This window comes from Parasteatoda tepidariorum, chromosome 9, assembly GCF_982258835.1.
Source record: "Parasteatoda tepidariorum strain Cologne lab strain chromosome 9, Ptep-v5.0, whole genome shotgun sequence".
NCBI lineage: Eukaryota > Metazoa > Arthropoda > Arachnida > Araneae > Theridiidae > Parasteatoda > Parasteatoda tepidariorum.
The window spans coordinates 74,905,925-74,927,933 of NC_141763.1; the positions used below are offsets into that span (position 1 = coordinate 74,905,925).

At 26.7% G+C, this 22,009-nt stretch overlaps 1 protein-coding gene across 6 annotated transcripts; it reads right to left on the reverse strand.

The window, feature by feature from the left end:
* Positions 1-5,061: 5,061 nt before the first annotated feature.
* On the reverse strand, positions 5,062-21,910 carry LOC107446143 (2',3'-cyclic-nucleotide 3'-phosphodiesterase). Of its 6 annotated transcripts, none has more exons than XR_015429346.1 (7): positions 21,783-21,910; positions 17,394-17,748; positions 16,770-16,926; positions 16,487-16,691; positions 9,334-9,434; positions 6,255-6,964; positions 5,062-5,449 (listed from the first exon to the last, which is right to left on the reverse strand). XR_015429346.1 is itself a non-coding variant. In XM_043050821.3 (6 exons), exons 2-6 carry the CDS (start codon positions 17,744-17,746, stop codon positions 6,434-6,436), a joined length of 1,347 nt encoding a protein of 448 aa, XP_042906755.2. In that variant the 5' UTR covers positions 17,747-17,748; positions 21,783-21,910; the 3' UTR covers positions 5,062-6,433. The 6 variants fall into 6 exon arrangements, 2 of the variants coding, with proteins under 2 accessions (XP_042906755.2, XP_042906754.2); XR_015429344.1 differs by having other exon boundaries at positions 6,245-6,964; XR_015429345.1 differs by having other exon boundaries at positions 6,245-6,964; positions 21,659-21,881.
* Positions 21,911-22,009: the final 99 nt, after the last annotated feature.

Sequence of the window (22,009 nt, forward strand, 5' to 3'; positions counted from 1 at the left end):
TAGGGGTACGCGTACCACACTTTGGGAAACACTGGCGTACATAGACTTAGGTGCGTTGTAAATGGGCCGCCCCATCTTAGACTTAACACAATTTTTTTAAAAATTATAATATGAGACAAGAACACTGAAGAAGCAATCGAGAATTTTTAATTATTAATTTAATTTTAATTTATATCAATTTACACAATTTAATTTAAAAATTATCGTAATGTTAATTAATAAGGAATTAAATTGCGCTGAAAAGGCGAAATTTAGAAAAAAACTCTTAATTGGAACATTGTATACACTTACTAAATAACCGCATTGAAACGAAATTTATCCTAAGAATACGAAGAAATAGCTCGCTCTCTTACAATAATTAGTAGAGCCCGGATTTTGATGACCTAAAAAATCTCAATTAATGCCCTTAAAAAGTGCAAAAAGTGCCCTTACAAACTGCAAAAAATGACCTTAAAAGTGCAAAAAATGCCCTTAAAATGTGAAAATTGCGCTAAAAATGCCTTATAACATGACTTAAATAGAAGTAAAAATATTGAACTAAAACAATGTTTTACTCTTTAAAATTGTTATGAATATGTTTTATATGCTAAAATAACAAAAAAAAGGAAAATATATTGACTCCAAAACATTTTCATTTTGTATAGAAACTTAAATGAATATAACAACTTCCATCTCATAATATTACTAAATATCAAAATTACAGTGGATTATGAAATTTTTTTTTAATATTTTGAAATGTAAACGAGCGTCTCTTGTCTGAAAGCAAATTTTTATACCAGGAGAAGCTTCTTTCAACGTCTACTGATGTTATTGGTGCGTACTTGAAAAGGACGGTCACACTTAGTGACAATTCTTCTTCAATTTGAAAAGATGTTGCCTCACCTTTTGATAGAGATTTTCTTCATTGTTTGGAAGCCAGTGTAATAAAAAAGAATTATAAAAAATAATAAAAATTAGAAACAAATTTAAAAAAATGCTTTAAAATGCAAAATACGCCCCAAAATTTAAAGAAAATGCCCTATAAATCTCAAAAAATGCTCTAAAGGACATAAAATGTCCAAAAATGCAAATGTCATCAAAATGCGGGCCTTAATAATTAGTATATTCAAAATTTAGTTAAGGGTTATTTTTATTGCTAAAATAAATTAAAAAAATATCTTATAAAATATAAAAATATTTTTATTGAAACTCATGTAGTAGGGTGCACAATCTTTTTGAATGAAGGGCTACGTTCCCAAGTATCTAGATATGTTGACGGCATTTTTTTCGGAAATTTTTAAATATTTATTTTATTTTAAACAAATATTTTAATGCAACTAAACAATGTGCTTAAAACACTGACGTAAACGTCAGTGTTTTAGACACAATTTTTTCCATCAATCAACTTAGTATTGTATATGCATGAAATTAAATTTCTTCAGTTACGATTCCTTTCATATAAATTTAATTAATTCTTTCTTTTTTATCAGTCAACTTAGTAATATATATGCGTAAAATTAAATTCTTTTAATAATTATATTCATTCGAAACTGAAGAAGACCAAAGTGAAACTTTTCAAAAAAAAAAAAACAAATCAAAAAACATAAATAAATTTATCAAAAAGTCATAAACGTGGGCAAAGAAGAGATTTTTTTAATTTTTTTTTAATCACATCACGTAATACGAAAAAAAGAAGAAGCATATTTTAAAATAAATTAACTGTAATGTTCTTAAGTGAAAGTAAAAACTAAATATTTTATCCAGCAACATAAATGCAAATTAAATATTTTAATTAAAAAAATTGTACGACGTCTAAAATGATTTTAAATAAAACAAACGCATTATAGCTCAAAATTAACTTCTTTCAATTGATATTAGTGTTTAGTATATTTTTAACATTAGGGCATTTATATTTAGTGAATTATAAGAGATTTTATGAATGCTAAATTTCAAGACAGTTTTCTAAGTACTTTTTTAAAAGTACCAACAATTAGGAATAAAGCTCAAAAACAGTAAATAGTTTGAAACTCACATTCGAATTTAAAGTTTTGTAAAAAAAAAAGTCGATTTTTTTTTTTTTTAAAAAGTGGAAATAAATAGTAGGAACTGAAAAAAACAACATGGATTGATGATGAAAATGGCACACATACAGTACGTCATAAATAATGATTAAAACGTCGAATTCGAAACTCGCAATTCATTATAATATTAAAAAAAAAAAATCAGGATTTTCGAAACCCTGTGGAAGAGCCAAGCAACAACTGTTGAAAGTGCGATAAAAAAAATAAATAAAAAAACCTAGGTGTGCGATGAAATCCGCACAAATAAAGCAAGCCAAAAGTTATTACTCAGGGCACTGCCCTCACGTTTGTAAGAACGGGACTTCGAATCTAGCCTGCCGAAGACTAACCGTGTAGTAAATGATGACTGGGGCATGTTAAATCTGTCAGGTCACAAAGTCCTCCATGTTCCCAGAACAAATCAATACCTCTGGGGGCACTGAATTGGAGATTGATCGTTCGCTGGTTCAGGTCATAATTACGATCTGTGGACGAATGAATGGATGTATGAACGGAATAAACGGATATGACGTATGGGTGCGTCAGAAGTGGAATTCTTGGTCATAATGGGGCCAGTGGAAAACAAGAATAATAGCACCCACTCTGAATTAATGGCCGACGACAGCAACAACAACGATACGAAAGTCGCGAGTCCTAACGCATGGGAAATCGGCAATAACCTCCGAAAATATTCACCTAGATCATATATAAAATGAACTCAAATAAAGAACTTCAAAATTAACAAAAATTCGAAATTTAAGCATCATAATTTCGTCGTATTAAAAATATCGAGATTTTTAAAACTTTGGAAATTCGTAGTGACAACCACCGAAAAACTACAGCGATTTAGATTTGGGGCGTCAAAAAAAATAGTTAAACAAAGAGAAAAAGGACAAAATTAGGGTTAGCCTTCCACTCGCTATTTTTTTCGTCGAATATGCACCATTTGTATAAATGATTATTTTTCTTTATTAAATATAGAATTATGAATATTATAATATTTTGAAAATTATTTTATTTCACACTTACCTACTTAAAATTTTTCTTCATTTCAAAGCGTAATAATTTGCTTTTAAAATAAGTTGATAAATAGAATACACAACCCATGTTTTTAGAATTATTTCTATGTGTTTTTTTTTATTTCATTTGCTGTAACTGTATAAATATATTTATAATCGTCATTTTTTTAGAGATTAATAGACTTGGACACTTGGAAAATTAAGCATTTTTTAAAAACACCCAATGAAAAAAGCAGGGGTAATTGTGAGTCTAACTCAAAAATCCGGAAAATGTTTTGAGTAAAATCATTAAAGACGCATAATATCTTTATAAATTTAAATCATTGATATTTTCAAAACATTGAATTCTAAATAAATTACATACAGCATAATTTAAATGAATAATTATGTATAAGTTTATTTTTTATCTCTAATCACATTTTTTACTCTAGCAGAAAAAATATTTACAAATGAAAGATGCCAAGTATAAATTCTAGTTCTTCTTATTGGGCACTACAGCCCATGACAGGCCAAGGCCGTCCCAAAACGTTTTTGCCATCTTGATCTATTCTGTGCCATGGCCTAGTTCTAATATTTTTAAATAAAATGTACAAGAATTTTTATACATAAATGTGATTGATGATATCTTGAAATTTTTGGACCCAAGATTTCCGGAAACTTTCGGAGCGCAATTAGGGAAAAATCCGGATTTTTTCCGGAACACAATCACCTCTGAAAAAGCACCTTTAAGGGTTTTTAAAAAACGAAAAAAAGCACATTTAAAAACGTTATGCACCCTCTTCTTACAATTTTACATTTTAACTCACAATACCACCATAGATTTTCCTATTATGTTATTGATACAAAATCTTTAGAAGTAATTTTTCTTTTTTTTTTGCCAACAAACTGCGAAAATGCAATAAGTAATATGGTAATTTTTGGATTTTAAGAATATTTTTCAGGGTCTCTTAGGTCCCTAAAATTCGTGCTTTACTCATGCAGCTTCATATCTTCTTTAACATAAATTATTACATACAAAAAAGGATAGAAATCATTCATTGAATTAACTCTTACAATGTTTTCTATTTGCAAAATAATTTTTTTTTCATTAATAATTATTAAATCGGGAAGAATATTTTAGAATCACAAATAATGAAAACATTCCTTTGTTGTAAAATGCTTTTATTTAATATTTTTCTACCATAAACATTCCTTTGTTGTAAAATACTTTTATTTACTATTTTTCTATCATAAGTGTTGAACAGTCAAGTCATAACTGACTTCAGGATATTAATAATAAATTTTGTAGTCTTGCAATTTTAAACTTGACTCAGAAGACAAGAGTCTTCCAAAATAATAATCCTTTCTATTTAAAAAATTTGCCACAGGAAAAGAATCAAATCCTATAAGCTTCGAAAGCAAGCTTGTAAGTACGCTTTTTAAACAAATTTAGTAAATTTCACATATCTTTAGAATGCTTCTCCAAAATAAAGTCAAAATTCCATTAATTATTACTACTATTATTTTCTGAACTTCAATGAATATTTAAACGTTGAAAAATACGCTATTAAAAATCAAATGTATCACTATTGAGTAAGGTGAGTTAAAAGCATGAAAATCTGTTTGATTGTTGGAGAAATTTATAAAGAGTTGAAAGGAGATAATAAGAAACACTGTGAAGTTTCATCCATCAATTAGATTTATTTTTATGTTTCCAACTTGACCGTTCTTAATATTGATTTGAATAACTTTTTTTTTAAACTTATGTAAAATAAAATTTTTATTTCATTTTTGAAAAAAGATTCTAAAAATATACATTTAAAGCAGTAATTACAGTAAACCCTTTTCCTTATGTATTCATATTCTTTTTCTCATTCACTTCAAAATATTTTTTACATTCCTAATGTTTTTTTTTAGTTTTATTCTTTTTTCACATAAAAATTAACAAAATATTCTATTCCGAAAGTTTATATAATATAAGCCAACAAATCATATCGAAAATGTGCAAGAGAGGAATTGCTGGAAACAGTTTAGTCCAAATTTTATTAACAATCTTAAAATCCAACATAATAGATACTTTATGAATATGTTATATGAAATATAATCTAAAAATTCAATGCAAAATACATTAACATTTGGTAAGTTTATGCATACATTGATAAATCAACTCACATTACAGGGTGCAGTATATAACAGGGTACAATACAGTAAAAAAGAGTCGAATGTAATAAATTGATCATTGTATAAAAAGTATCATAAGTCATAAGTAATAAATAATAATACACACAGTAGTAATACAAGCTGTTTATTATTAAATGATACAGTAACAACTGTTGCTATCATTTTATTATAAACAGCCATAAAATTGGATAATAGAAAAAAAAAATCAATTAAACAAAAAAAACAGTGACACTAAAAAATTAAGAAAGAGAATAAATCATTAAGTTGGTGAGTGGAGCATTTAAGTGAATAAAATATTTTTTAATTTTAATAAGGAAATATGTTTACTATCAAGGGAAAAAATTATTGCAAAACAATAGTTTTGATTGGTGAACTAAGTAAGAAGGTTCCTCCCCTAGTAATTACATAAAACTATAAAAGAAAATGTATAATATTTTAAAAAATATAACAGCAATAAAAAAAAATTAATCAATATGTTATGCGATCCGAAATTTCGGAATGAAAAACCAATAAGTATGAAAGCACCAGGAAAATAATTAAGTAATAACAAACGCTTTTAACACTGAAACAGAAATTACGAGTTTTCTTAAGTATTATATATATAAATATATAGTTAAATATTACCTGTAAAAATGCTCTTTAACAGGGTGCGTAGCCAAATTATTCAACAAAAAATAAGCATTTTTCAAGCACTTTAAAAAAAATATCACAACTAGGCAGGGTTGGAAAGTCTTTGTCAATTGACGGTTTTAACAGTGATGTCAAAATAAAAAATTTTTTGGCATTGTTTTTGACAATTGTCAAAATTTTCGAATCATGTAAATCGAATAGGGTTTTCATACGCTACAGACTGATGATGTGCCGAAATAGATTGGGGTTGAATTAATTGTGAAAAAGTTGAATAGAACAATGCGAACAGTGTCTTTCTGCATAATTCGCAGCTAAAATCAACATGGTACAGGAAAAATCTCAATTTGGAAAAGGGAAAATTAAGCACTTTTTAAAAATATCCAATGAAAAAAGCACCTTAACGGGCTTTTAAAGAACAAAAATCAAAAATAAGCACTTTTGAACACTTTTTAAAAACACTACGCACCCTGTTTAAGCACATAATTTTTGATGGTTTAATAAACCGATTATCATTTGACAATACTCAACTTTTAACACTGAAGCAGAAACTAAGAGTTCTTAAGTATTATATATATAAATATATAGTTAAACATAATAACCTGTAAAAATGCTCTTTAAGCACATAATTTTTGATGGTTTAATAAACCATTTATCATTTGGCAATCGATAAATTTTATCTTCATTCCCACTTCCAATTTCAGTGCACTCATCAGCATTTAAATTTCCATTGGCATCAACTATCAAATTAATTAATTGGTTAAATTCTTGCTGAACTGTTTCAATATCAAACTTTGAAGCCTCTTTTCTTGCCAAATCTATAAAGCAACACTTAGAAGACTCCAATTCTTTTGCGCTGTCTTGATCTTCAAAACAAACAGTCGTCTTTGCGGGTACTTTCTCGGGAAAAGAAGCAAAATTTTCGGAAAGATCGGGATGGATATTGAGGGAATTCATCATATCTGCAAAGCTGGATTGAGAATCTTCTTTGTCAGAGTTTGGTTTCAGAAGCAGATGTGTTATATTTGTACTGAAATACACAATGGCAAAAATGCCATTTGTTGTTACCATATATCCATAAATATACAGAGGGAAACACTTTCCATAAGATGCTTGAACCTAACAACAAAGAACACAGATAAGTATGATTATTTTCAATTTTATTTTATTGAAAAGCATAAGTAAATTAATAAGTTAAGAGTATCGAAGTAATCAGTTTTTAAGCTAAAACAATCTACTTTTTCCTAAGTTACTTATCTATTTCTTTTAAAGTCTCTCACAAGCCTGAAGTCCGTGTTTTGTCCCTTCCCACTCTGCTCAGTCGTATTAGATTTCACTGCAATTTTCCCCCTCCTATTATATTTTTTGCTTTTTACTGTCAAAAATATTTTCTTTTATTTCCTAGACACTTTCTTCAAAAATTATGTTTAATGCAGTTTTGAGTTCTATACAGTTTCAAAGTCTAAATTTTTTAAAAATCAGTTTGAAAAATCAAATCAGATAATGTGCTTCCTTCTCCTATGATTATCCACAGGCTAATGGTGAAAGCATGCAAAGTGTTGCTATAGGTATAGGTACAAAGTTCTGCTATGCACCACCTATAGCCCATTTTAATCACCAATAGATGAGTTGGACTTGAGATGGACAGAGATACTAGTAGTGTTGGAATAACTCTTTTGCATTCAGAATATTTTTTCCTAAGGCTGATGGTAAACTTTAAGGACAATTTTTGTCTATTTAGTCACAAAAGATCTTAGTAGTGGCTCTGAATATACTTTGGAACTTCTATGAATATACACTATATATATATAGTGTTATAAAAAGTGATAAATAAAGTAAACAATATTGTTTCGTAATTATTAAATAGGCAGAGTGGCTTTTACTTGAAAACTTAGTAAATAGAAAATTTAAAATGAGATATAGCAAACTACTTCAGATTATAATCTAAATCAGGAGTTTCTAATAACAGAGAGTAAAACACTTTCTGTAAGAAGCATGAATTTAACAAAAAAAAAATATAGATGGTATGATAGTTAAAATTTATAATTAATTGGCAATAGTTAAAATTTATTTAAAAAAGGATTAGAAGATTAACAACTTATTGAACTGAAATATTTAATTTAATCCAACTTAATCTACTTTTTTTTCTTCAAATTTTTTTATTTTATTTTTTAGAAGTATGTTAACTAAATTTCATTTTGATTCATTAATTTTTGCAGAAAAACATACAATATCTATCTTTTAGTGCATTTCAAGAATTTTTTTTAAAAAATTAGTAATTACATTTTTAATATATATATATGAGCTTCATTTCAGTTTCTTATCTACTTAATTTCTCTTTCCTAAAAAAGTAAACAAAAAAAAAAAAAACAATTTTTAATTCGAAAGAGATCATATTAGTATTTGAAATGTGTTTGAGATTGATTTTAGAAAAATAAGGTTTATTTGTTATATTTAAGCCTAAGAACAACATAATAAAATGAAATATTTAATCTATATCCCACAGGTAAAAATTTTCTAATCAATAAAATAATAATCAATTGATTAAATTACATAAAGATTAATAACAAAGGTGATAGCAAGTATAAGAAAGTTTCCTTCAGATTCAATAATTAAACAAATAAGTTCATGCATGTAAGAACATAAATAAGAGTTTATTTTAAGTCAAGAATTTCTAATGAGTTTCAGTCACAATTTGAAACAAATAGCTTTTTAGTTCTTTGGAATTAAGTTAATTAACAAATAAAAGTTTTCTCTTAAAATTTTAAAGATATTTCAAATATAATGAGTCATTTACAAATTAAAAAAAAAAAGCATCAGGAAATAAGTAGCACAAGGCTCCCATTTAATTTCAGAAAAAAAAATTCAATGACTTTTTCAAGTATGAAGAAAATTTCAATGGAAATTCCGATAATATTTTATTTATACAATGCAATTTTTCATCAAAAATTTTTTCTTTGTAATGTCAAATATTTGATTTTGTGAGCAAAAAGTATTATTGAATATGAATGGAATCATGGATGTTTCACTAAAATGTGAAATTTTTATAACAAATAATTGTTATAGATGTTAGAATTACTTAACTAGAATCTTAATAACTGATTACTGATACTGGCAATTCTGAGACTGGTTATTTACCAGGTATGATGTAAGAATTTACCAGGTTTTTGTAAAAAAATTGTAATTTTCTCTGCCTTTTTAAGTCAAAATAAAATTCTGAGACTTTAAAAGTATTTCCCTGTTCCCCCTGACCTGTGGGTGCCTTTGGTTAAAAAAAATCTTATAAATTGGCTTTGCAATATGTACTAACTTTTCCGTAATTTTGGAGAATAAATTAAAATTATTAGGTAATAAAAATTACAGAAAATCTATTGGAGTAAGCATTTCTGATGATGATATTGAATATTTTAAAGAATAATAAGTCTTTAACCATTTTAGTGAAAAATGTAAATTTTACTTTCCGATATAGAACAGAAAACAATAATTACCAGATCCGACAAATAGTACTTTTTCATAAAATATGGGTTTTTTGAGAAAGCTGCAGGGCAATATAATACTTGTCGTGGTTTAAAGTAATCTTTAATGCCATCTGAAAAAAAAAAAAAATTAAAAATAATGAAAAATATAGCTATTTTAACAATCTAAGAAATAATCTCATTATTATCAGTCAAATTCAGAATACAAAATAATGTTTAACATATTTAAATAATCATAGATATAAAAGATTTTAAATTCATTTAATGACAAACAAAACATAAAAAGAAAAAAAATGCATTGATTTTAAAATAACATAACTTATGTAAAAAAAAAAAAAAAAACCTTTTCTTCATCCCTATTTCATAAAATCTGCAAGTTTTCATAGATGCCATCCAACACTCATTCATAAAAAATATATGCCGTAAATAAAATTTCTCTCTTTAACATAAAACTTATAATTCTCATAACCAATAATGACTAAAATAATAACGTCGTTTGCCAATTGCAAAGTCTGGCTCTTTTCACAAATGCTCATGATCTTTTGCAATGAGCAAGACAAATTCGAAGTATTTTCTAATCTGCCTAATATTTTTAGGCTTGTTAAAATTAGCCTTATTAGAAAATGTACAAAGAAGAACCTAAGGGATCGAGGGATTCAAATCGCGACATTTCATTTTTTAATTTGTGTGGCCACTTCAGTTAATTTTAACAAAAATATCAGCAACATTTAAGGACTTCTGTGGGTATATTCACGCACAGCATGCAACTATTGTATCTAACTCTGGATGAGGGGAGGTAGATGGGGAATTACTCGGCTCTGATCGCTAATCTATATTTATATGAAACTATAGATGAGGGCTTAATCGAATATGGATAGGGCTTGTTCAGTATTTTACAGTAATTGAATTAAAGTAGAAAATTATGACTTAGTAGAAAAATACACTATGGGAATTAATTTCAAAAATAGATTCCTTAAATTGCACATTTGTTTATTTGTGACTTCAAAAAATATAACATATAATGATATGATTTTAGAAAGTAAAGGCAAACTTAGGTATTAATCCTAGAAATGCTTTCATTTTGGATCAGCAAGTTGAGACATCAAAAATAAAGGAGTTTTGTAATAATTAAACTAATTTTCCTGAGATGCTAAGTCACAGTTTAGAATATCATGAATAAATTAATGTGCTGGGTTGTTTAAGCTTTTTGCTTTTAGAATTGATATGGGCAAGATATACTTTGGAACTAAGTCCTTGTAGATCTACAATTTTATAATTCACTTTTTTTCAGGGTTTGAAAAAACCCGGGGATTTTTGAAAAAACCCAACCCGCCTGGGTTTTATTGAAAAAACCCGGGGAATATTGGGTTTTATTAGAAAAAACCCGGGGAAAATTGGGTTTTTTCATTTAGTGCTCATAAATTTCACTGTGAAAATATTTTTATTCATTAAATAGAGTTGTATAAGTAAACACTAAAATTTCATCTGACTTTTACCTGTATTAAAATTAAACTGGAATAAATATTTAATGGTCTTCCATGTTTTTATAATACGATCAATAGAAAGTGAAATTAAAATTACATATAATTATAGAGAGTATCAGTTACTTGCCCCTTTTTTCAAATATTTAGATAAATATATGCATTTTTAGATACATTTTAACTTTATAGTTTCAAAAGACAAATTAATCTTAAAATACATACACTAAAAAGTATATATAAAAAGTTATAGCTTATTTTTAAAATCAGAAAATAAAACTTTAAATTTGTTTATTGTTGTTTAATGTATCACTTAATAGAAAATTTTTTTTGTTTGCTTTCAATATTTTTAAACATGATTAAAAGAAACAAAATAAATTGTATTCAAATGAAATTTTAATAATATTTAAAAAATCTTAAAAGTAATATTTTAATTTTTAACTGTTTTTTAATTGTGATAAACTTTCTCCAAATAGTTAAAAATTGTCAGCAGATGTTAAGAGTTAACTTAAAAAAAAGGTCCATTTTTTCCCTTATTATTATTATCATACAACAGATTCAAAGTGTCTACATTTCTCTCTTAGACACTTTTACGAGTTTTGTAGCTTTATCTATTCCTAATCTATTTCGAAGTTTACTCTGCACCAAACCGAAAGTTGAAAAGCGTCTTTTGATAGAGACAGAGGATGCTGGTGCTGAGTGCAAATAAAAAAGAATTGACAGAAACTTTGTGGAAGCAATGAATTTTATTTACTTATTTATTTATTTTTTTTTTTGCCATAATTTTCCACTATTTTTTGATGAAAACTGTTGAATAACAGTGTCAAGCAACATTGATTTTGGAAAGTATTCAAGATCGGAAATTTTGAATGCCATAACACGTGGCAGAAATTCTGGATGATGCTTAGAAAGACAGTTTTCTGCTACTTGGTCTTGTTCATCATTTAAAAATTGTCCCCTTGTTTAGAGATCCAGGATGCATATGCTTATAAATGATGTGGCTGAACAGCCTGATTGAATCTTTTTACAAAATGTTTATGGGGTTCTAATTCATCACATGATAGTAAGTTATTTCATATTTCAACAGCTTCTGAAATTGAAATGTTTTCTGATTGAAGCTTTTTTAAAGCTTAAGAAACAATTGATATCTGCTTTTCCCAATTGATAGTTTATTGGTAAAGCCCAACATTATTTAATATTTTTGACATATTATTATTAGATTTATTTTGATGCTCAAGAACAATCTCTTCATATTTATGGTAATTATTGGCAAAAGTTTTTACGTGCTCACAATATGAATTCCACCTATAGTCCGTGGGCCGAAGTCTCAAAAGTAGCTCTAAACTAATTTTCGTTCCGACATTTGAGGGGCAATTTTATTCTACCAAAATAGAACACGATCTTGGCTGAGAAACATAAATTCATAAAGTTCTCCAAAATCTGACTGGCCATTAATTGATAGTTATCAAAACAATGAGGAACTATTTTGTTTTCACGAATTCAGTATTTTGCCCAAGAATATCCGAAGAGAAGCGTAATTTGACGTCACTTGGAAATGAATGGACCAATCAGAACAAAAGCAGTTGTCTGCATACTACGATAGCTTCCCGTTCGTTCACGCTTCTTTTGCGCTAAAACACTTAACAGTTTTTTATAAGTATGTACTTCAAAATTTTTATACAATTATAGTTACTTCAAGGTCTTTAAATCTTTTTTTTTTCGTTTTAAATCATGATTATTTGATAATTCACTATTAAAAGGTAAAACATAGACTATGACAGTTATAGTTGTAATATTAAGGGTTATAATACTGCAACTGCGATTATTTTTCAGGTTTTTTTTAATTATTTTTCTAAAAATACTTAAAACTTGAATTCTATAGAATATATAAATCTTTCCTCCACTATGTGAAAATTTAAATTTGCGTCAACTTTTTAAGAACTGCTACCCTACAGAAAATAATCTGATTTTCTTCAAAAATCTGGAGATATTTCTCCCTTATTTTTTAAAACGATACTTATTTTAGTAAGCTAAAGAGCCATTTTATACAAATGAATATTTTGAAATTCAGTTTGACATAAAAATAAAAAATTTCATTTGTGTAAAATTTTCAATAAATTTGAATTGATTTTTCTTTTAATTTGTTGCTTGGTACACTGTCTTTTACTGAAGCTTTAAAACTTTCTTTACTATATAAAAACCGGATATTTTACGCAATGAACTATCTTGATACATAATTTATTTGAACAATTTAACAAAGTTTGGTTTTTCATTATTTAAAATTTTAATGTTTTGGTACAGCATTAATTTTGAAAATAATAATATTGATTTAGAGAAAATATATTTAGAATGTAGAATTCATAGCTTTAATTGAAAAAAAAATTTTTCAAGTGTTATTTCAAATAGTTTTTGCAAGTGTAGCAAAAGACAAATACAGAGTGTTCCAAAAAACCTTAGACAGGTATTGTTGAATATATTTTTATTTAGCAAGAGAATATAATTCCAGACATTAATATATTTGGAAATTTCATTATGGTTTGATATTCAATAATTTATTTACATTTAAGTGTAGAGACATTCTTTAACTATTTTTCGAAATAGTGCCAGTTGGAAAATTGATTAAACACATTTTTTAAACCAATATCTGAAGTTAAATGTTTAAATCATGTTTTGAATCTACACTATTGTTTTCAAATTCAATTCAAAAAAAAATATTCAATGATTAAAAACAAAATTGTCAAATTACTTGTTGCTGACCCTACAGAGAAGACATGCATAAATTTCCTTAAATTTCATGATTTATTTTTAGTTTAGATTCGTTAACAGTTTTTTTTATAGCTTAAGAGTAGTATTTATTTAAGAGGAGTATTTTTTATAGCTTTTTTGTAAGAGAAAAAAAAACATGCAAAATTTTGTTTTCTTTTTTCCGAGTAAGCACATCTTAATAAAAAATTTTAAATTTATACTCCATTCAGAGTTTAAAAAGAAGTAATATTTAAGTAAAATTAAAATGCAAGCAATATAAGATGTGCGCTTGACTCTACAAAAATGTTTAATATCACATATATTGGATAAATAAGCCATCAAAACAACCATCTTTTGAAGCAATACTTACCATAGCACCTTTGTTAGTGAAACAAAACTAATATTTTTTTAAAGAATAATGGATCATTAACGTTAATATGTATATTTTTTAAACATTTTGGAACTAATATTTTATCTTCATAAAGTAATGAAAATAGTTTAAATTTTTTTTTTTTTTTAACATTTCATCAACATAACCACAATACTTTAATTTCTTCGGTGGGATCTATATATAAATATCCCCTTTAAATTTGTAACTCAGCAAATATTATTAAAATTAAAATAGGACAAATAATTCCTTCTCATTTTTAAGCTAAGTATATATTTTTGTATCTTAAAATCGGAGACGAATTCTTGATTAGGTCAGAGAGGCATTGCAATTCGACCGCCTGCACAATTCGAATTTCGGAATGAAAAACAAATATTTAACAAAGCGGGAAAATGAAGCGTTATCAATATACAGTTGGCTCTAAAAAGAGACCTTTATTTAAAATTTTAAAAAAATTCAAAGGATTAAAATGAAATCGAGAAAATTATCAACAATGCAACCAACGATTTGCTTACAAACATTGCTGTAAGCGACTGTGAGGAGACAATACGTGATTGGTTAGCTTGGCGGAGGAAAAAATAATTCGACGATTTCACTGGATGAGAGTACGAAAGCATACAGAAAAAGAGTGCGTCATAAAATCGATTGTTATTAAATTATGACCAAATAATATTTGGAGAACTTTATAAAATTAAAAATACTAAAACATTCTGAATCGTTTTGTCAAAAGAAAAAATTGCCCCCAAAGTATCGGAACGAACTTGAACGATAAATGAGTTTGGCCCACGGACTACTAGTGTCATTGGGTCATCAAGTAGTTTTTTTCATTTGCCCATCCATGTGCTTGATGCACATTTCTAAAATATTTGTTAACTTCAACGATGTGTCCAATGATAGTATTAGGAGATACTTCTTTTTGAACCAAATAAAAACTAAAACACCAAGTGGGTTTTTTCAAAGTGGGCCCACTTGGGGAACCCTGGTTATATGTATTTTATATTAAGTTTAAATAACGCATTATCACTACCTATTTGAATATTCTTTATTGTTAAGTGCATTACATTTCATAATTTTTTAAAATAGGAATTATAAAATATAAATGCAGTAATATAAAAGGAACAAGTTTATTAATCTTTTTGTTTTCACACGCATTTATTTACTATATTTATTAAACATATGGATATTATCTATTATAAAATTATAATCTGTAAATATTTATAATCAGTAAAAACTAAAATTTCATCTGACTTGAGATAAATAAAAGAACTGAAATAAATATTTAATGGTCTTACATGTTTTTATAATAAGGTTAATAGAAAGTGAAATTAAAACTATGTATAATTATAAAGAGTATCAGTTACTTGTCCCATTTGTTTTCAAATGGTTAGTCCTAAGAAAATGATTTCATTTTTAGATAAATAATTTTAAAAAGTTCTCTTATAAAAAGTTTTAGCTTTCTTTTTTTTTTTTTTTTTAAAGCCAGAAAATAAAACTGTTTAAATTTGTTAATGTATCACTTGGTAAAAAAAGAAAAAAATTGTTTTTTTTTCAATTTTTTTAAACATATGAATTAAAAATAATAACCTGTTTATAAATATATAAAGCATGCAACTATATTTGAAAAATTGATCTTTTCAGAGTATATTATTTAAATTCTTATTTGATTTAATATCATTAAAATATTACTTTTTGAAAAAACCCACTTTAAGTTTTCAATAGTAGATACCTACTATAAAATTATATGAAGATTCAAGTTTTTTTTACTTTACTAATATTAAAAACTTAATCATATAAATCATGCAACTCAATTTGACAAATTTATGCTGCACTATAAATTATCTAAAAGTAAATGCAAAACAATAAGTTTTAGTAAAAAAAAAAATTTTTTTTTGAAAAAACCCACTTATCGTTCCAAGTGGGTTTTTTCAAGGTGGGCCCGCCCAATAAAACCCGGGCGGGTTTTTTCAAAGTGGGCCCACTTGGCGAACCCTGCTTTTTTTCCATCTTGTATTGTTTTTTGAGATTAGGAACATTAACTTTACACTCTAATTGTAGTGACATAAGAGTTTCTATCTTTTATTGCATAACTACTTTATAATAATTTTGACAACATTCTTAAAACTGTAGCTACTGAGACTTGAAAGTTAAGAGAATAGGATTTTAGTGGGTATACATTAACGTTGATTTGTTTTTATAATAATAAGTCATATTTCAAATACGATTCGATTTTCAGTTTATAACTGATGACAGAAAAATGTAGCTATTAACAATTAAAGTCTGAAGGTATTAGCTTTCAATTATTTGAATGAAATTAATTGAAAAAAAAATTAAAGAGACTCACTCCATTACTGAATTCAAACAACCATAAAATCAAATCATATTTTTTAAAATCAATCAAAGAAACAAAACATTTAAATTCCAACTTAATTTAATTGTTATATTAAAATCTATCTCACATAATTTTACAAAACAATACCATAGTTTAAGTAAATATCAAATATACAATGCAATTTTGTTTCATATTATTACATGCAAAACAAAATAGAATTCATACCAATATCATAGACATCGAAAACTCTGCAAAATTTTCCGTCATTCAGTAAAGCTTCCAAGGTTTTTAGAGTGTGACTTAGAATGTGTGAGGAGTCATCAGGCGAGATAAACCAACCAGTGAACAAAGGTAAAACATCTTCCCATTGTCTAAGTCTATTTATAAAATACTTTATATCTAAACCATCGGTATTATTTTCAGCAAGAGCCTAAAAATAATTATTACTTTTTAATAAAAATGACATTATTAGCATCCATTAGCTAGAGTTCACAAAAATAATAATAACCTTAGGTGTGCAGTCAAATCTGTATAATGTAATAGCCATTATGACAGTGTAGTTATACAAGGTAGCGAAATCTAGATATTGTTGCATTTCCCACTTCCTCATATGTGTATTCTGCACAATTATGGTTTGTGCATTAGATTTGCAAGCATTTTCAGCTCTGAAATTTGAAAAATTAATAAAAACATAAGAAAAACACAAAAAAGGTAAGATTTTATTTAATTTTATAATTGTTGTTCAACAGCCGACCCGATTTTCAGTTTATGACTACCAGTGTTCAACTCCGTAGCCTTATAATTTTAAATTTGAATATTAATTTAAAAATTACTTTACTGTGTTTGAGTACAGCAAAAATAAATTTTTTGTACAATATCTACCTTAATAGGGTTCATAAATACTTTTTAAGAAATTTTTAAAAATTTGATCGATATTTGAACACTGCAGTAAGAAAATTGCACTGCAGAAGCTAGGAAAACTGTTAAGTTTAAAAAAATATCAAAATATGATGAAAGCAAATTATTAACTTAAATTAATCAATTAAATGCTATAGAATATATATGCAAATTAATACAGAATATGATCTTAATGTAAAACTTTTTAAAAACTAAACATAAACCTCAATCTTACTTCTTGGTACAATATACATGCGATTCCTTAATACTTTCTCGAGTACGTTCGGACCGTGAAAATGAATTCGTAAAATAGCGATCAGCACAGCAATAAATAGCATCTGGATATCTTTCTGTTATCATTTCACTCAATGAAGCTTTTCCAGTGCTTGGTGGACCTCGGATAATGAACATTATTTTAGCATAATTCTCAATGTGCAATATTGTTTCTTTATCTAATATGAAGGGAAAACAAAATATTTTTTCCTTATCTTCATCACAACCAACAGGATATTTTTTAAATGTATTTAAAGATTCTTCAGATGATTTTTCAAAAGATGTTTCAATCTTTCTTCTGTTGAAATTAGCCATACCTAAAAATGAACTTATATCAATAAAAATGTGAATAAGTCATAATTAATATTATGGATAATATATATCTTAATAATATACAGTAGATTTTCGATAATTCAAGGTGGACAGGACTGATCCTACCTCGAAATTTCGATTTTTTTTCTTCAAATGGCAGGCACTGAACTTCATTCTTCAACTTAGAAGATGCCGGAATTGTTACTCATTTAATGTTACCCAGTGGGCACCTGTGAAGCAAAGTTACGAAGGCGAGCAACATTACCCACGCCACTAACCCGTTCATAGGGTGGGTTAGTAACTACATTTAAGTAAACGAAGACAAAGCAATTTTTAATTTTCTGTATTTAATAGAAAAATATATTATATTCATTGAAAATTTACTTTCATTAGAGAATCAAGGTAAATTTACTGTATTATAACAAGTTAAATTATTCTTTATATTACTACATTAGGTTAATTGCACTTTAAAATAATCGTCTACTGTTTTCTTGTTTAAACACTCTGCTCCTTTTCCACTTAGATAACATCATATTATTGTCAAAGTAGCATGATGTCGTCTGGAGTTTTTTTGGGCTGTTTTGCTACGTATCACATTGCAGACTCAAAAGCAGCGAGACCCTCGCTTTACTCATTCGTTGAATGGATTTTGTTGGATTCTCCTCTTTGCTGTGTTCTTACATTGGAGGAGTCTCAATCATTCAGTAGCAACTGTAAATTCTAATTGTTCATCACTATTTTTCCATTCATCTACCACTATCATGTCGGTGTTTTTGCAACCTGCAAATTTTTTTTATTAGGTTTAACAGAGGCAAATCGTCTTCATCAATTATGTGATAGTTAACTGTTACCTTGTTTTTGAATATTCGGTCATTGCAATCGTCGTAAAACCAATTGTAGTAATCATTACATTGGTTTTGTGGAGGTTGATAATAATTTGAGATCAAGACTGACTTTTTTTCACTAACTCAGATTTATGGTAAACTCGAACAATCAAGACTAGAACTACCAAAATTGTATATATATCTTAATTAGGACCGGGCTATAAATCGATATATCGCGACATATCGATTTAACGCCTATATCGGCAAACCGATACAGCGACTTTCATTCCAAGCGATGCATCAGAAATCTGATTTAAGCCGTCGAGTGAAGAAGACGATATAGCGATACACGCAAGGACTTCCTCTTACGTTCCGGTGCCAACTCGCGCTGTGGAAGACGATATTGTTTCGTTATGTTGAGACGGCCTTGATTGATGAGCGGTAGAATCAGAATCACTTTTGAGACCTTATATCGTTATATCACATGTTCGTTTTCGCAACTTCGCGATTTGAAATCGTTTCTTGTAGATTATTTTCAATGGGATTAACTTCGTGATCGCCGTCGTAACCTTGTTCTGAACGCAATCTATTTTTGAAAAGAATTTATAAAGAAAAGTTTCTTCATTAATTAGGTAAGTTTTTCATTTATTTTCTGACAAAACTTTTTTTATATTTTTAAATGTGAAAATTATCGGAAATCTAATTTAAGGCACCCATAAGGAATTAAATTACAAAGTAAATAAATTTGTTAGGTTATTTTTTTACTTTCTTTTAATTTATTAAAAACCTTTCGGATAAAACTTCTAATAATTTAATGGGCTTCTATTACTGATTTTAAATTTATAAATCTTGAGTTGTTTTTATTTTTAGAAATAAAGTTAAAACAAAACTTATTTTTTGGACATAAGTCAATAAACTTTATTTGTTCAAAAGAATTTGAAAAGTTTGCGAATTTTATTCATTTCTTTTTTTTTTTTTTTATCAATTACTACTTCGTTTTATTAGAGAGTAAAATCATTATTTTTTTTTAATTTTCGTTTTATATTATTAGTTAATTAGCTAAATATATTACCGAATATCACAATTCTTTTGTTTTTATTTTTAAGAATTTAATTAAGAAACTTTGCCTTACTTTGTTTTTCGTTCATAATTCGGTCATTATTTAATTTAATTTAATTATTTATATGAAATAATAATAAAAATAGTGTTTAAGAAGCATTTTTTTTTCTAAAATTTATTTAGCTCTTTGTTTTAAACATACAAAAAATTTTTTAACGAACTTATTTTTTAAATTTTGTTCCTTAGCTGTTAGGTAAATATATTGATAAATTTCACTTTTATTTATTTTTTTATTTTTAAACTAAGAAATCTTTTGTTATTTGCGTGATCATTTTTAGAAAATATAACAAAACTTGTGTTTACTTCTTCATTAAGAATTTGAACATTACGATCGAACTTAATAATTCTGTAATTATTTACGCATAATAGTACAAGCAAATATTGATTTGTAAAAAAAAGTTTCTTTTTTTTAAAAAAAAAAAATATTTTTAACACTTTGTTTTAAGTGTATAAGGAATTTCTTAACAAGCTTTTTTTTAATTTTTTAAATTTTCTTTCAATAATTTCAGCTAGATATCTTTATAAAATTCCCTTTTTATTTTTAAACTGAGAAATCTTTCAGAGAACGAAAATTTTAAGAAATTATTACAAATCTTATGTTTACTTTTTAGTTTAAAATTCGAACATTTTTAATTTTAAACTTCGGCTTTTAGTCAATCTAACTTTTATTTTAATTAAAATATATTTTGAAATTTTAAAATCAGCGTTTGTTTAATAACAATATTTTTTTTCATTAAGGGTGTTTTAGGGGTTAACTTAAATTAAGACTGCTTATACCTTATAAACGATAAAGAAGTGCAAATATTTCATTCTGTATCTACACACATTTTTTCAATAAATATTTTAAGTAAGATTTGTACATCTTAGTCAATTTATTTACTATCTTTCTTTAGCAAAACATATATATTTTCAAATTTATAAATTGATTTAAATCAATATGCGTATGAAGTCTTGATAGAAATCTGACTTTCTGTGCCTTAAAGTAAATGAAATTCAAAAATACTATATCGCGATACATCGCTATATCGCGATGCAAAACTGACGATATATCACGATATATAATTTCTAATATCACCCAGTCCTAATCTTAATATAATTTTTTTTACAACTGAAGTGAAAACAGTTTGAAAATTATAGTTGCATTAATACAATGATTATAATACAAATTCAACTAATTTTTAATACAGAGCTACTTTTTAATAAGAGCTAACTCCTAGTTAGAGATTAACTCAATCACTTCAATTTTACAGACCTGAATCATACACAGTATTTTCATGTGTGAGTTCAGGATTTATGAAACCAAAATTTGCAAAGAGAAAGGCAAAGTAAATACTAATATCAAATAACTTAATCGTTAGATCAAGAAATAATACTCCATAACTCAGTAAATCTGATAATTGTTTTTCTTAAAAACAGAATTTAGTATGTTTGTTACTTTTGAAAAAAATTATGAAATTTAATAAACACTTTAGCAAGAGCTTAAATTTGATGACTCTTTTTTCTAGCTAATGGGCCATTTCTTTTTTAGCCCTGTTTTGGTTTTGCATGCTACAGCAAAAACTGCATAAACAATAGATACAGATGCTTTTTGCTTCATTATCTTGATTACTCATACATGGAATATATATGTGAAGCACTTGTACAATAAAATTGTAGTATAATTTAGCAGGTAAACATCATTGTAACATAATGATGTTTAAAAACAACTGACAAAATCTTATTTACTTATAAAGTGTGCCTTTTCTAATAAGGCACTAATTCAAATTTAATTTAAAAATCTAATTATATAATTTTGATCAGCAGAAAACCAGTTTTCCTCGCGTTCAGTTTTAGTAATCAAATACAATATTAATGTGAGTCACCAATCATGACTTAGTAAATCATCTTAGCCATTTAAGTGCTACATATTACACTTTTATAAAAAAAATAATTTGTAAATTTTTTTTAACTTCTATTTTATATTATACCTTACCTTTGTAATATTAACGATGGAACAATAAATTTCAAAAAACTAATTTAACTAACGATCAAAAATCTAGAATAATCGAAACACTGTAGTGTAGTTAAAATAAATTACAGTAACTAATCAACCATACCTTTAAGTAACTCAATATACAATCGTTAAATTTTTGTTGATGAACGTGAATGGAAAAGGGAATTCCCATCTTTATTTATTTACTTGCAATATCGAAACCGAAACTTTTACTTTAGTGTTGCCATTCATTGAGAAATATGATTACAAAAGAATACTGACTTTCTACGAATATTAAATTTCAAATATAGGTTATTTTTCAATGAAAGCTATTTCTTTCTTTCGGATTCT

Excerpts from the sequence above, each read along its gene's own strand:
- LOC107446143 (XM_043050821.3), bottom strand. The coding sequence starts at position 17,746 with ATGGCTAATTTCAACAGAAGAAAGATTGAAACATCTTTTGAAAAATCA. Across the intron at positions 16,927-17,393 it reads CATGTATATTGTACCAAGAA|AGCTGAAAATGCTTGCAAAT; the intron begins GTAAGATTGAGG and ends TTCAAATTTCAG. Across the intron at positions 9,435-16,486 it reads TTTCGATGTCTATGATATTG|ATGGCATTAAAGATTACTTT; the intron begins GTATGAATTCTA and ends TTTTTTTTTCAG.